Source organism: Papio anubis, chromosome 6 (assembly GCF_008728515.1).
Source record: "Papio anubis isolate 15944 chromosome 6, Panubis1.0, whole genome shotgun sequence".
Lineage (NCBI taxonomy): Eukaryota > Metazoa > Chordata > Mammalia > Primates > Cercopithecidae > Papio > Papio anubis.
Window position 1 is genome coordinate 133,608,803 of NC_044981.1, and position 16,050 is coordinate 133,624,852.

General features: G+C 36.9%; 1 protein-coding gene across 7 annotated transcripts in view; it reads right to left on the minus strand.

The window, feature by feature from the left end:
• LAMA2 (laminin subunit alpha 2) overlaps positions 1-16,050 on the minus strand; it is a 618,419-nt gene that overhangs the window by 313,319 nt on the left and 289,050 nt on the right. For all 7 annotated transcript variants that reach the window (XM_021936880.2, XM_021936881.2, XM_021936883.2 and 4 more), the window contains exon 12: positions 13,399-13,572. In XM_021936880.2, the coding sequence (XP_021792572.2) occupies positions 13,399-13,572 (174 nt within the window). The remainder of the gene's footprint in view (positions 1-13,398; positions 13,573-16,050) is intronic.

Consider the following 16,050-nt stretch of genomic DNA (forward strand, 5'->3'; position numbering starts at 1 on the left):
CAATTTTTAGCAGATAGAATTGGGGCGTTTAATACTTATTAAGTGATCATATTAAAGCAATAATTTTTATAACAGCTTAGAATAGAAAAGTAATAGTTTGTAATAGATTAAATCAGCAATAAAAATAAAGTCTATTCTAGTTAAAATACCTATTTTACAAATTTGACAATACCTGTTCTGAGGTAGAATGAGCTTTTGAGACAACCACCTTTGATACAAATGCCAATGAGCCATCTTCTTTATAATTACAAAGATATTCGTTTCACCCTTTAAAGGATTGATAAACCATTGTTCCGGTTTAATTCTTCCTTCTTCCTTCTTCTTCCTTCCTCTTCCTTCCTTCCTTCCTTCCTTCTTCCTTCTTCCTTCCTTTTCCCTTCCTTCTTCCCTTCCTCTTCCTCCCTTTTTTCCTTTTTTTTGAAATGGAGTCTTGCTCTGTCACCCAGACTGGAGTGCAGTGGCACAATCTCGGCTATCTCCGCCTCCTGGGTTCAGGTGATTCTCATGTCTCAGCCTCCCTGATAGCAGGGACTACAGGTACGTGCCACCATGCCCACTAAGTTTTGTATTTTTAGTAGAGAAGGGGTTTCACCATGTTGGCCAGGCTGGTCTTGAACTCCTGGCCTCCAGTGATCCGCCTGCCTCAACCACCAAAAGTGTTGGGATTACAGGCATGAGCTAGTGCACCTGGCCTCCTAGGTTTAATTTATTTAAAATACACCTTGGATCATTCCATACTATTATACAAAAATCTTCCTTCCTTTTTTTTTTTTTTTTTTTTTTTTTTTTACAGTTTTATAGTGTTTGATTGCACGAGTGTACCAAAACTCATTTAATCAGTCTCTCAGTGATTGACAGCTTTGTGGTGACTATCACAAACATTTCTGGAAGGAATCACTTTGCATATATGTCATTTTACATATATATATATACACACACACACACACACATATATACACTTACAGTATAAATTCCCAGAAGAGAAGTATGTAGGACTAAGTGCATTTATAACTTTGCATTTTTTTTTTTTTTTTGAGACAGACTTTCTTGCTCTGTCACCCAGGCTGGAGTGCAGTAGCATGATCTCAGCTCACTGCAACCTCTGCCTCCTGGATTAAAGCGACACTCCTGCCTCAGCCTCTCGAGTAGCTGGGACTACAGGTGCATGCCACCAGGCCCAGCTAACTTTTTGTATTTTTTTCAGTAGAGACGGGGTTTCACCGTGTTAGCCAAGATGGTGCCCATCTCCTGACCTCATGATCCGTCCACCTCAGCCTCCCAAAGTGCTGGGATTACAGGCATGAGCCACCCTGCCCAGTTATAACTTTGAATTTTTTTTTTTTTGGATTGCATCTATGTATGTTCCCACTACCAATTTATGAGGACCTTTGTTCCTGAAGAAACCACAGTAATAGCATGTGTTATTCATTTGGTTGACTTTCCTATATGTTAGAAGGCAATGATTTCTCAGTGTTGTTCGCATATTATGAGTCAGGTTGAGTACTGTTTCATACATTTAAGAGTCATTTAAATTTTCTTCTCTATAAACTGCTCATTCATTTCTGTTGGACTGTTGGCCTTTCTGTTATCAATTCCTTTAACTTCTTTATACATTAAAGAGATTCACCTTTTGTTTTATATATATAACAAGAATGAAAATTGTGAGATTTTAAAAATAATTGATGTTTTATGATTTGTATTGGTTGGCTAGGGCAGCCATAATAAAATACCACAGACTAGGTGGCTTATACAACAGGAATGTATTGTTTCACAGTTCTAGAGGCTGTAAGTCTGAAATCAAGGTATTGGCAGGGTTAGTTCCCTCTGAGGGCTAAGAGAAATCTGTTCCAGGCCTCTTTCTGTGGCTTGTGAATGGCCATCGGGATGCTCACCTGATGTTCATCCTGTCTGTGTGTTTATCTCCAAATTGTCCTTTCTTGTCATAAGGCTACAAGTCATATTGGGTTAGCGCCCACCTTAAGGATCTTATTTTAACTTGTCACATTGTAGCCACAGAATACTGACTAGTTATAAAACTTGCTTCTCTAATTAGTTATTGATGGGCACAAACCTCAAATCCCTTTCACTGCTAGGTCGTCAGTGAAGCAGAGATAGTTAGATATTTATCATGTAATTTTCTTGGGAAGACATGAAGCGATGCATGTTAGCTCTAATTTGGCACCTTCAAAATAAAGTCTAAAACACTCTGTGGGTATTTCACAAAGCTGGTTGACTGATTTATGTTTTGCACTTTGCTACAAAGCTGCCATTTAAGGCACATAATCTACTTACTTGCTAAAATTAACTCTCTCTGATTGTCCATTTTTATTTTTAATGATATCTTATCCTTACTACCACCAGATACTGTGTCAGACAGGTGACAAAGTATTTTTAACAAATGTCTTTTACTGATATAAGGATGATCTCCAAAATAAATTATGGCAGCATACAACTACAGAAATGCATAAAGCAATTGGCATTTATCAGACAACTTCGGTGTGCTAAGGATATTTTTGAGAGCTTTGTACAATTCTGAGGGGTGCTAGAACCCTCATTTTGCAGATAATGAGAGTCTGGCTCAACTAGATTAAGGGATATGTCCGAAATCACAAAGCTAATAAAGCAGAGATCCAGCATTTGAATCAGGTCTGTGAAACACATAAAGACCAAAACACTAATGAAAAGTAACCACAATAAGAGAATCAGGTCATCCGCTTATATGAATAATAGCTTTCACCCAATTCTCATGCAAATGAAGGAGGAAAAAAAGTCATGTATTATTTTGCTAGTCTGAGATCAAGCTGTCAGCAGGATTGGTTCTTTATGAACGCTACAAGGAATTAAGCTGTTGCAGCCCTCTCTCCTTAGCTTGTAGATGGCTGTCACCTCCTTGTGTCTTCACACTGTCTGTGACCCATTTTCTTCTCCCACTACCAACAACACTCAACAACAATAAACAGAAAGCTAGGTTTAGAATTGGCATAATACTGCCTCACTCAACCACAATGGGTGGGTCTGACCTATTGCAAGTGGCAGGATCCAGCATGTTGGGGGTTGCCCCACATGCACGTAGGCTAGTGTGTCAGAACCAACAATCCACTGGATCCGAATACCAAATAGTTCTCCACTGAGCTGCACACAGAAACTGAGTGTAAGAAGTTACTGAAAAGCTACAGATAACGACATGAAGTTTTACATTGAGAGTTGATTGAAACACTTTACAATTGGTGCTGGTTTTTTCTTTAGGTTTGAAATGAGAAATGAGAGCTGGAGAAGAAAGACTTTTTTATACTTATTTTACAACCCAGTTTTTCTTTTTAAAACTTCAGAGAGAAAATTTTATACAGGGAGTATTTGAAGTTCTACTTTAAGTTTGTGTATTTAGGTATTCATTCCTTAACCATGGTGTTAGGCCCTACAGCTAAAAACATGACTGGCTAGAGGTCTTGTGATAACTAGCACTGGTGACAAAACATTGCTATTCACCTTTTTGATACACTTTATTTCTATTTGTAGGAGCAAATTTCCATCTGGTATCATTTTTCTTTTGCCTGAAGAACTTTCTACATTTCTTCTTGTATACATCAGTCTGTGATACATTCAACTTCTATTTCTCTGAAACAATCTTTGTTTTTTCTTAATTTTTGGAAGATATTTTTGCCTGGTAAAGAATTATAAACTGATAGTATTTGTTTTGTTTGTTTGAGTGCTTGCATTGCTTTTTCCTAATACTTTAACATATCTTTGTATTGCATTCTGGCTTGCAAAGTGTCCTGGTCCATTCAGGCTGCTACAACAAAATAACACAGACTAGGTAGGTTTTAAGCATTAAAAATATATTGCTCACAGTGCTAGAGACTGAGAAGTCCAAGATCCACGCATCAGCAGATTTGATGTCTGGTGAGGGCTTGCTCTCTGTTTCCAAGGTGGTACCTCCCTGCTGCCCCTTCACGTAAAGGAAAGGGCAAGGCAGCATCCTCAACCTCTTTTATAAGGGCATTAATCCCATTCATGGAGATTAGAGCCCTCATGACTTAATCACTTCCCCAAAGCCCCACCTCTTAATACTATCACATTAGGCATTAGGTTCCAGCATATAAGTTTTAGGAGGACACCAACATTCAGACCATAGCATATCATGCCTCACAAGAGACTGCTCTTCCTTATCTTTGTTCCTCTGTACCTGTTATTTATTTATTTTCTCTTCGTTCTTTTTTTTTTTGACGGAGTCTCGCTCTTTTGCCTAGGCTGGAATATAGTGGCCTGATCTTGGCCTACTGCAACCACTGCCTCCCAGGTTCAAGTGATTCTCCTGCCTCAGCCTTCCGAGCAGCTGGGACTACAGGTGTGCACACCACGCCCAGCTAATTTTTGTATTTTTGGTAGAGATGGGGTTTCACCATATTGGCCAGGCTGGTCTTGAACTCCTGACCTCATGATCCACCCGCCGTGGCCTCCCAAAGTGGTGAGATTACAGGCATGAGCCACCATGTCTGGCAATGTTATTTTTTTCTCTGGCTGCTTTTACAAATTTTCCAGTTATCTGTCTTTTTAATAATTTGATTCTGATATATCTTGACATGATTTTCTTGCCATTTGGGATTCTGTTTCCATTGATTGATTTTCCTCCTGGTTGTGGTTTATATGCTGTGCTTGTTTATGTACCTGGTAATTTTTGATTTGATGCCAGACATCATGAAGTTTGCATTGTTGAGTGCTGGATTTTGTTGTAATTAAATACTATTGGACTTTGTTCTGGCATGTAGTTAATTTATTTGAAATAAGTCGACTTCTTTTAAGGCTTGTTTTTAAGATTTGTTGGGGTGAACCTAGAGTAGCTTACAGTTTGGAGCTAATTTAGTCCCTGTTATGAAGGCATTCCACGTTGGGTGGTAGGAAAGTAAACTATTACCAGCCCTGTATCAGCTCAGGAATTGTTTCTCTTACTACTTTTTAGTGATTCTTCCATTACCCTTAGGTAGTTTTCTCTCACATACTTACAACTCAGTACTCTAGATTCTCTTTACAGGTATCTGCAGCTCTCTCCTCCTCTCTCTCTGTATAGGTCAGGTCCCTCTTCCCTTGTATGCTGCCTCACAAATGCTAGCTGCCTGGGCCTCCATGAACCCTAATCTCTGTCTTTCCATTTCACAAGGCCAGGCTATGTTTGGCTTTTTTCTCAATACACCAATGCACTTCACCCTGGAGACAGTCCCCAGGCAATAATCTTGGGGCAATTGTAAACCTCACCTCATTTGTTTCTCTTTTTCAGAGATCACAGTTTTATGCTATCTGTGGAACAGTGTCTAAAAACTGTTGTTCCACATTTATTTCCCCCTCAGGTTTTCTTGTTGTTTAAGGCAGATAAGGAAATCTAGACACTATTATTCAGTTATGGTCAGGAGCAGAAATCCCAATGTGTTGTCTTTATAAACACTTGTTTTTAGCATAATTTTTGAACATTTATGATTTGTTTCAAGGGGAGTTTATTTTTATGTATAATGTGGAGTAAAGATGCAGAAATTTTAATTTTTTCTCTAGATAATCAGTGGTACCAGACCATTTACTGTATAGGGTCTATCCTATTGTCATTGATCTGCAATGCTTATTTCATTAAAAATTAAGTATTCATATATGTATGCAATGTCTATGGGCTATTTTTTCAGTTCCATTGGTTTATTTTCACACTAATAACATTTTGCCTTAATCATTATATCTTTTAAAGTAAATCCTAACTCTTTATATCAGATAAGATTTTTACAAGGGCATTAACTCTATTCATGGAGATTAGTACCCTCATGACAATCACTTTCCAAAAAGACCCACCTCTTTCCTTTATAATTTCTAGATATATGTATATATACATGTCCTTTTTTTTTTGGAGAGTCTCTCTTGATGCCCCAGGCAGGAGTGCAGTGGCCCGATCTTGGCTCACTGCAGCCTCTGCCTCCTGAGTTCAAGCAATTACCTTGCCTCAGCCTCCTGAGTAGCTGGGATTACATGCACCTGTCAACACACCCGGGTAATTTTTGTATTTTTAGTAGAGACAGGGTTTTGCCATGTTGACCAGGGTGGTCTTGAACTTCTGACCTCTGGTGATCCACCCGCCTTGGCCTCCCAAAGTGCTGGGATTACAGACGCGAGCCAGCGTGCCCTGCTTAGAATTTCTTTTGATTATTCTTGGCCATTGGCTTTTCCCTACAAATTTAATCCTTGGTACTATTTATATTTATTGCTATTACACATGGCTTCTTAAAAATTATTTTTGTAAAGTGTTTATATAAATAAATATGATTGACTTTTGTATATTACTTTTGCATATAGTCCCCTTATTGACTCACTGATTAAGAATTGTCTGTAGATTCTTTTGATTTTACAAAGCAGTTAATTATATCATCTACAAGTGAGTTTTATTTCTTCCTTTCCGATTCCTATATATTTTATTTCCTATCTACTGCCCTGTCCAGATCTTCTATCACAATGTTAAATGCAAGTCGTGATAGTGACAACTGTTTCATGTTTGTGATCTTAAACAATACTTTAAAGATTTTATATTAAGTAAGATATTTGCTATTGATTTTTATGTAGGTAGCCTTCGTCAGTTAAAGTGCTTTTCCAACTCTAGTTTTCAAAATTTTTCAGACATGAAGAATGTTTAATTAATTTTACCCGTTTCTTTTTCTGCATCTATTGAGATAATTGATTTTTTTCTCTTTTAATCAGTCAATATGGTCAACTACTTAAACCCGTTTTCTAATTTGAAAGTAACCTTAAACACCGATGATAAAATCCACTTAGCCAATTTAGCCTATTTTTATAAACTGATGGATTTGGCTTGTTAATGTTTTATTTAGGATATTTTCATCCATATTCATGAGTGGCTTTGGGTAGGGGTTTTCTTTTTCATAGTCCTCTTGTCAAGATTTTATAGCAAGTCACATAAAATTACTTGAAGAGCAGGTCCCAGTTGTTCCATTCTCTGGAAAGTTTGTATAATTTTGCATTTAAAAAAAATTTTGAGTTTTGATTGAACTTACTTGCAAACAAATAGGCTTGGAATTAACTTCCTTGGATGGTTTATTGCACTGCTGATTCAATTACTTTAATGTTTATCTGACATTATAGATTTTTTTCCTTTGAGTCAGTTTTATTAAGTTGCATTTTCCTAGAAAGATATTCCTTTTTCTAAATTGTATTCTAATTTATTGTGTGTGAATTTTCATAATACTCTTAATTTATTTTCTGATACTTCCTTATTTGTTTATTTTTGAAGTAATTGCAGTTATGTCCATTTTTACATTTCTAAAATTGTTTATGTGCGCTTCACCCACTTTTTGCTTGATTAATCTTGCCAGAGCTTTGAAACCATTTTAAAAAGTTGGTGGATTTGTGTCCTTTCTATTGACATTTGTTATTCATCTCATTCATTTGTATTTATACAAATTCATATCTTTGTTGTTCCCTTTCTTATGCTTTCTTTTGAATAAGCTGCTTCAGTATCTCTATTCCAAAGATCAATGCCCTGCAAGAACTCATAAACTTAACTGGTGGAAAAAATGCTTAATTGGAAGAGGCTATAGACACATCTGGACAGTAATCCTGGCTCTATTTCTTCTTAATTTGGATTTCTTGGTTTATTAGCTGATGACTTGGGTCATGTATATTAACAAAGATAAAAAGAGAAATTCACAAGTAAGGTAAATATTTTGGGTGACATGTGTTTTGTGCAGAATCTGTACAAACACTACCTCCTTTGTCCTGACCAGTAAATTCCTGCCAATGTAGCCCTAGATCATGTAAGTTTTGTTGCCAACCACATCACACATCAACTCTTACTGAAATTACTGGTAAGTAAGCTATTTTATTTTTCTCATGAGTTTTTATCAAATGGAACATTCTCCTATCTAGTATTCATTCAGCTGATGAATTGTAAACAAAATGGAAAACACTGTAAACAGAATGCATGTGAATATTAAAATGCTTTTTATATAAAAATTTGTAATGTGAGAACTAGTGCTTTATAAATTTAATTAGGAAAAATGTCAAGAGAATGTTATGACAAGGGTAGGTAAGACAGAGATTTCTATGTTTGACCTTGAGCTCTTGCATTTGTGCTAGTTTTACGTAGCAGATTCTATCATAGCTATGGGAAATAAATCAGTCCTTGATTTTTTTGTTTTTTAATACTTGTTTTCTTACTTATCCTTAACAATTTATAAACCAAAAAGCATCAGAGACAGGTCTCAGTTTAGAGGTTTATTTGTCAAGGTTAAGGACCATGGCCTGTGACACAGCTTCAGGAGGTCCTGAGAATATGCGCCCAAGATGATTGGGTTACAGCTTGGCTTTATATGTTTTAGGGAGACAAAAGTTGCAGGCAAAGACATATACCAATACATGTAAGCTATACATTGGTTCGGCCCAGAAAGGTGGGACATCTCGAAGCAAGGTGGGGGCTTTCAAGTCATTGATGGATTCAAAGATTTTCTGACTGGCAATTGGTCAAAAGAGTAAAATTATGCTTGAAGAGTTGATGTCAGCTTGAGTTAAGAGGGTTGATTGTGGAAGCCATGGTCCTTGTCAGGTAGATGAAGCCTCCAAGTAGTAGGCTAAAGTAGCAGGCTGATGGTGAATGTCTCTCACCAGACCTTAAAAGGTATCCGACTCTCAAAAGACTTAGTAAGGGAAGGAGATTCTCTATAGAATGCAAATTTCCCCAAGAGACAGCTTTGCAAGACCATTTCATATGTCAAAGAAATATATTTTGGTATAAAATACTTTGATTTCTTTTAGGGTCTGCTATCTGTTATGTTATGCTATACCAGAGTGAGGTTGGAATTTGGTATCTTGCTGCTGTAAAGCGTCCGTCTAGTCAGTTTTAAAATCTCTGTTTTAATGTTACTGTTGGTCTGTTGTGTCTAAACTCCAAAGGGAGCATCGTATAATGAGGAATGTGTAACCGTCCCTTCCCATGATGTTCAGGTTTCTTTGGGATTTTCAGGTTTCTTTGGGATTCCCTTGGTCAAGATGGCAGTTCATTCGGTCAGGGGGCTTAGAATTTTATTTTTGATTTACAAATTAATTCAGTTTATTTTAGGCAACAAACCTTCTTCCTGGTTCTACTCCATTGCCAAGTCAGTCTTGATGGGATCTGATTTATGGAATAAAAAATCAACCATAGTTGATTTATCCTATTTGCTTTTATAGCCATGCCATTCTTCACTTGCATAATGATCTTCTTAACTAACCCACTTTATCCAAGATCTAAATAGGAGGAAATTATGGATGGGGAGGAGGGGTTTGAATTTCACTGTTGAATAATTTTAAGACTATGAAGGAAGATGTCAGAAATACGAAAGGAGAGTGGAACATATTTGTTAGTGAGTTTTTAATTATTTTGTAAAGCAAGACAGAATTCATCTTTCAACTCACACAAATCTAACTCAATGGGCATTTCTGACCAATCAAAAAAAAAAAAAATTTCTTAGAATTTTGTTTGTGTTAAGCATGTAGCATCAATTACATAGTACTTGTTGAGCTTCTTTTATGTGATAAGATCTACCCTGTCCTATAAATCTCAAATATCAATTTCCTTCTTCAAATCTATGGCTTTAATTTGAGATCTGTGAAGCAAAACTGAAAGTCAAGCAAGAACAACAAAAGAATTTACCAGAGATTACTTTTAGAAGCCAGGTGCTACTATGTCAGCAGACTCTCCTAATGTGCATCTTAAACTAGGCTGTAGGTATTCTTGGCAACTACATGAAAAAATTTAAAGGCTTCTCTAAGCTAGAAACAGAAAGACAGCATAATGCTGTAGAAAATAAGCATGTTTGGGTGAAGAACAAATCATATAAGATTAATTTAATAATGTTCAGAGACAGAATTTCAAACCTTAATGGTAATACAGGAACAGTAGACAAGCCAAGCTAGCTTCTCTCAGAACTTTACAGATGCAAAGAGAATTGCTTTTGGAAGCTGCATTAACTATTTCAGACCACTAGGGTAACCTTAAGTCAATGACTGTCACAATGTTCCAGTAGCACTTAGTTTACTAAGGCAGTAAATTATCCCAACTCTGAAATTCCCAAACTGTTTCTGAATAGCTGTAGCCTGCAGCAAACCAGCAGGATTCTTTGTCCTCTAGCTCTTTCCACTGCTGCCTGGTTGCTTAAACAAATGCCCTAAAACCAAGCATTAACATTTGCCAAGCATTTTGAAAATGAAATGCACCTGGGATAGCCCTGTGGGTGCCTGATTTAATTCTCTTTGACTATCGAGAATGAGGCGGGGAAAAATTAACACTTTATTCTGCCAGTTGTGCCAAATCTTCACTGGTACATAGGGGAAAAAATTGAGGAATAATTCCTAGCTGAGATTGTGGGAATTTCAAAAATAGAAAGTATAAAAACGTGCTAAGTTTTCCTAGGCCTCATCCATTATCCACACATGCACTTATAATCACTTACTTACACTTCGTTATTCCAAAAGAGTAAAAATGTGAAAAATGTTTCACAGGATACAAGGTACTCCTTTGCTAAATTGGCTAGTATTCTTGAGTTTTATTACAACCAGGCAGACACCCATGTGAGCAAAGGTGTGTCTCACATCAGCACACTTTTATTATTTGGGATTAGGCTCCTAAAAAAAGAATAACGGCATGTGGCATCTCCATTATAAGAGAACACGCACACCATATCTCCCTTCTGTTAGAAGAAGGCTTATAATCAAGCAACTTGGAAAATGTTTGAAAGTCTGTATATAAATATTTAGGAAAAGCTAATAGCATCTCATAATTTTTTCCAATTAGGAAATAACACTAAAAAAGTAGAGGAAGGATTATGTACCATAGCCTCTCGGTCATGGATGTAAATAAAATTCAACATTTAAGCAGATGCATTTGTATCTTGATATGCTATTTCTGTCAGATTCTGGCAATGGTTCTGATTCGAACAGCAATTACTTGTAAAGAATTCAGCCTCAGCTGGGTGTGGTGGCTCATACCTGTAATTCCAGCACTTTGGGAAGCAGAGGCAGGTGGGTCACGAGGTCGGGAGATCGAGACCATCCTGGCTAACATGGTGAAACCCCATCTCTACTAAAAATACAAAAAAAATTAGCTGGGCGTGGTGGCGGGCACCTGTAGTCCCAGCTACTAGGGAGGCTGAGACAGGAGAATGGTGTGAACCCGGGAGGCGGAGCTTGCAGGGAACCGAGATCTTGCCACTGCACTCCAGCCTGAGCGACAGAGCGAGACTCTGTTTAAAAAAAAAAAAAAAAAAAGAAAAGAAAAAGAATTTAGTTTCAGCTATTTAGAAAAGTGGCTTTATTGAATTTACCGACAAGGCCCTACAATTTTCCATTTCCTTAGCAAGATATTAAATCAACCAAGCTAAGCATGTCATCATGACTATAATTTACGTGATGTGACATGACAGTTAAGATGTACTGTGGTAATTTCTGAGAGCTTGCAGTATTATTGTAGTATCAAAAATTTATATGGTTCAGTTATTAAGGCAAATTGTTTCATTCATACTGAGATGCCTGACAGTAAACCACCAAGGGCTTCACATTACATTAAAAATGTCCTCCGTATTCAAACAATTTGTACACCCTGTTACTGTTATTTTGTTCACCGAATGGAAACAGCAGCACAGGCAAGAACAGCGTTTTGATGTGAAAATGATTGGTAGGGGAATATGAAGAGCTTCATTGTGGGTTATAAGAAAGAAACATTTCAACCAGGATAAGGGAAGTTATCTTCGGGAACCAACAACTACTAATGGGATGTCCAAATTCTTTGTTCTGATTCTATCGAATATTCCATTTGCTTGCTTTCCTTCTGTCAGTTTGATTGTCAGCCAACAGAAAAAAAATGCATATGACCAAAGAAGAAAGGATGGAAAATCTGGTAAAGAATATTTCTATTATAAGCTACTTTAAATAAGTGTTGCCATCATATAAGAAATAAGACCTTTGAAATTCATCCAATTTTGACCTAAGGCTCTTCTTGGAACTCCTCAGAGTAGTTTTTTAAAAAAAAAATTGACAGTACATTTTTATATTTTTTTTGGCAATTTTAAGCAGTGGAAATTCAAGTCCTACATGCTATTTTGTTCTTTTTGGGAATACCAGAGTTTCCTAAATAGAATAGGATAAAATGACTTCTTGCTGTAAAGGGCCTTGCAAATAGAAGTTTAATTTGATTTTTATTACAGCTATTGAATTTTATGCAACATACGCTGTCTCTTAGAATACATGTTCATTGAAAATGTGTTTTAGACATTTACACACTTTTTGTAATAGCATTTAGAGGTCTATTAAAAATAAGAAAACGGCCATGAGTTAAAAATGTTTCAACCAGCCAACACCACAAGTTCCCATTCACTGAGTAGCATATGAGATACTAAGTTTTTCTTTCAATACTCACATGCCATGCAAGAAAACCACTGACTGTAAACAAACTTTTATTTGCTTAATCAATGACGATTTCTTCATAAATAATGCTATATTTTGTTAGGTGTAAACTAGGCTTAAACAGCATCAATTCACAAAGGGATTTTCCCATCACAGCTTCTGGTGTGATCAGGTATTTTAACTATCAGCTGAGAAGGTATTAACTTTCACACAACAAGCAAGTATTCACGTTTATAAAGAAGTCACCAAATTTTATTTCCAACGAAGTATTAGGCAAGATAAACTAAAATTCTAAACCCCAGGATATCTATCTAGATAGACATAATCCACAACAGAAAAAAATAAGCCTGTATGTCTGAGGCTGCTACATTTGTTTATCTGTGTATGTTTTTACGTATGTGTGGGCTTTATAACAAACATGTGCTTCCAATCTGGCACTTTTAGGGTAGTTTCTGTCTGAGCTCCAGGAAATATGTTGTTTACATAAGCCTCATGGCAAGCATTTAATTAGTTATGTAATACATTTCTTTTCCAATTAACATTCATATCAGGTAGAAGGAAAAGTAAATCTCTTGAGTATCAGTTTTGTAATGGAATAAAAACAGATGAGAAAACCTTCAGTAAGTATCCCACCATAAACAACTCCAGAAAACAGTTCTTTTCACATAAGCACAACACAGTTTCTTCCAATAGCTGTAATTTGCTTTACAAAATACCCTAGAGGCTTCATTAATTTATTTGCCCATTCAAAAAGTTTACATAGAACATCAACTATACAAAGTTGCATATTAGGGATGTCGTGGCTGGTTAAGGTCTTGTGCAACATGGAAGAGACGCCCAACTCCATGTGATTTAGCTGGTTCTGGCAATCCAACCCAGTGTGTATTTAATTTTGTTTTTCTCTAAAAGAATTACCAACTAAAACCCATTCTCACCATCAGTCAGTTAAAGCAGAATAGTGGGAATCAAGCGTGGACTTACTTTGTTTCCCAGATAGGGAGCCGGTGCGCTCCAGTAGTAGCTGTGCGGCAGGGCTTGCCGGGCCTCCGCGTTACTGATGCTGATCTGCTGAGGTGAGTCCGAGTCGTCCTGCTGGGGAGCCACTCGAATGCGGCCAGAAAGGTCAGTCAGATACCAGCCACTCATATCTTGTATCTTAGAGAAAACACACGTCATCATTAATTTTAAAAAAATATCTCTAAGCTTCATTTTCTTTCATGTTCCTGGTCATGTCTACTTTTGGAAATTAAAAAAAAAAAAAAACACAAAACTACAAACATTTAAAAAAAACATGAGCATTATGAATATCATTAGACATATGTACTCATGTAGGTTTCCATTGTTTATTTTTTTTCCTCGATGTTTCTAGGAGTTTCCAAGGTATTCTATAATAATCTGTTTTCATTGAACTTATGCTTTTTAAAAGATTGTGGTTCCAAATACCACTTTCTTAAAAATAGAAACTCACTCAAAGTCATACAATGGTTATAACATACACTTAATCAAACAGTTGGACTTTCAGTTCCATATTTTTTACTCCACTAGTAATTTCTTGTTGCTTTTAGAAAAATTTCTACTTTGAGGCTTAAGGATATTTGAACCCACCGGCCTGTTACTATGACAACACCTCGCAATACTGTATGTATTCCTTCAAACAGGGTCAGAAGTTCTGTGGGGACCCACAGCCTACATCCCTGACCCAGAAATGGGAGGAACCTTAAAGGAGGAATCAGGGAATGCATAATGATTTGTTTTTACATCTTTATGCTCCAGCCAAGTTCAGGCCCACAGCTACATGTCTAATTTAAAGCATCCTACCCAGTCAGGACAAAACACTGATTACTGAGGGCTTAGGGTACAAGCTATCAGGAACCTACTAGACATGCATGAGCTGCTTCATGTTGTGGGTGATGGGAAGCAGAATGCTAAGGGTGACTCTATGTGGATGAAATATTTTTAAAACTTTCTTCATAGATTATTTGACTCTGCTTATCCCAAAGCTGTGAAATCACTGAGATTTCTTTGGTTAAATGAGAAATAGAAACCAGGTACAACCTGTTGACTTACTGGACAATAAGTAATATATTCCTTGCTCTTCTTCCCTTTCTAACGTCACCCTTGAGGCATTCTAAGACAGTTGAGTGGGATTCTGTGTCTCTAGCATCTGATGATCAAAGCTTGAGTACCAGCTCTGCCCCTTGGCTGGCTATGAAACTTTGATCTGTCAGTGGAGTAGTCTGGAGGGTGAGGTGGGACTTTGTAAACAAAATGAGGAAGTTAGACTAGATGTCCATCTGTGCTTGATTCTTTGAAGTCTGCTCTGAAAGCAATATAGTTGATAAAGTATAGATAATATTTCATAATATGAGGTTTGACTTAAAAGCACTGCAGGCAGAGAAAATATTTGATAGCTCTGTTCAGGATTAGTCTGCTGATTAAAGTTGAAAGGAAGAAGTGTTTAGGAAATAGTTTATCTAAATAGCAGTCTTTATAAAACACAACTCTGATAATGTCAGTCCTTAGCTTAAAATTCTTCAATGACACTCCAAGTAAAATATCTCAAATTCTTAGCATATTCAACCCTATAAGTTCTAGCTTCTCATTCCCCTCTCTAGATTTCTCTCTCTCTCTAGCCCATTTCCTACCATTCTACACTCTTAAGTCCAGCCACATAGGCTGTGTAAAATTCCCAGAAAGTCCCATTTTCCTCTGACACTCTTCTGTATAGGGAGACAACATGCTGTCTGCACAGAGTTGAAAAGGCAGTAAGTAGTGTAGGCAATGAAGTCAGAAAAGTAAAGACATTCATGTTAAACAAAGAAAATTTTTAGGCCGGGCACGGTGGCTCACACCTGTAATCCCAGTACTTTGGGAGTCCGAGGCAGGTGGATCACGAGGTCAGGAGATCAAGACCATCCTGGCTAACATGGTGAAACCCCATCTCTACTAAAACATACAAAAAATTAGCCGGGCGTGGTGGCGGGCGCCTGTAGTCCCAGCTTTTTGGGAGGCTGAGGCAGGAGAATGGTGTGAACCCGGGAACTAGAGCTTGCAGTGAGCCGAGATTGCGCCACTGCACTCCAGCCTGGGCAACAGAGCACGACTCCATCTCAAAAAAAAAAAAAAAAAGAAAGAAAGAAAATTTCAGTTGCTATTAAATAGTTTAATAGTTTTTCAAGCCAACTCAGAATGAAGGTATTGTCTATATTTAATGTCCCCTTTTAATAATGAAAGAGCCTAGGCAACATCAAATAGTAACTAAAGGGTTGGTGGATAATATGTATTATGTATATAGATGATAAAGAGTTTTTCTCAACTTGCATACACACATACTAGTAAATGGAAACTATAATTCATATCACAATGTCGTGTTTTCTCTCTTAAATCATGCACCCTTGGAGTTGAAACCTTAATTGCATTACTGTTTCATAGAGTAATCATGAACACTAAAAAGACAATGTCTACCTATTCTAAGAAATTCCGGTCTACACAATATTACAAATACAACCTCAAAGGCTTTGAGCAAAAATACAGAATAGCATTTGAAGAAAATTCCATTACTTCTTCATGTAACTTCATGTAGAAGTTCACTATCAGAAAAAAGTATGTAAAAATTTCTTACAAAGGAACCAC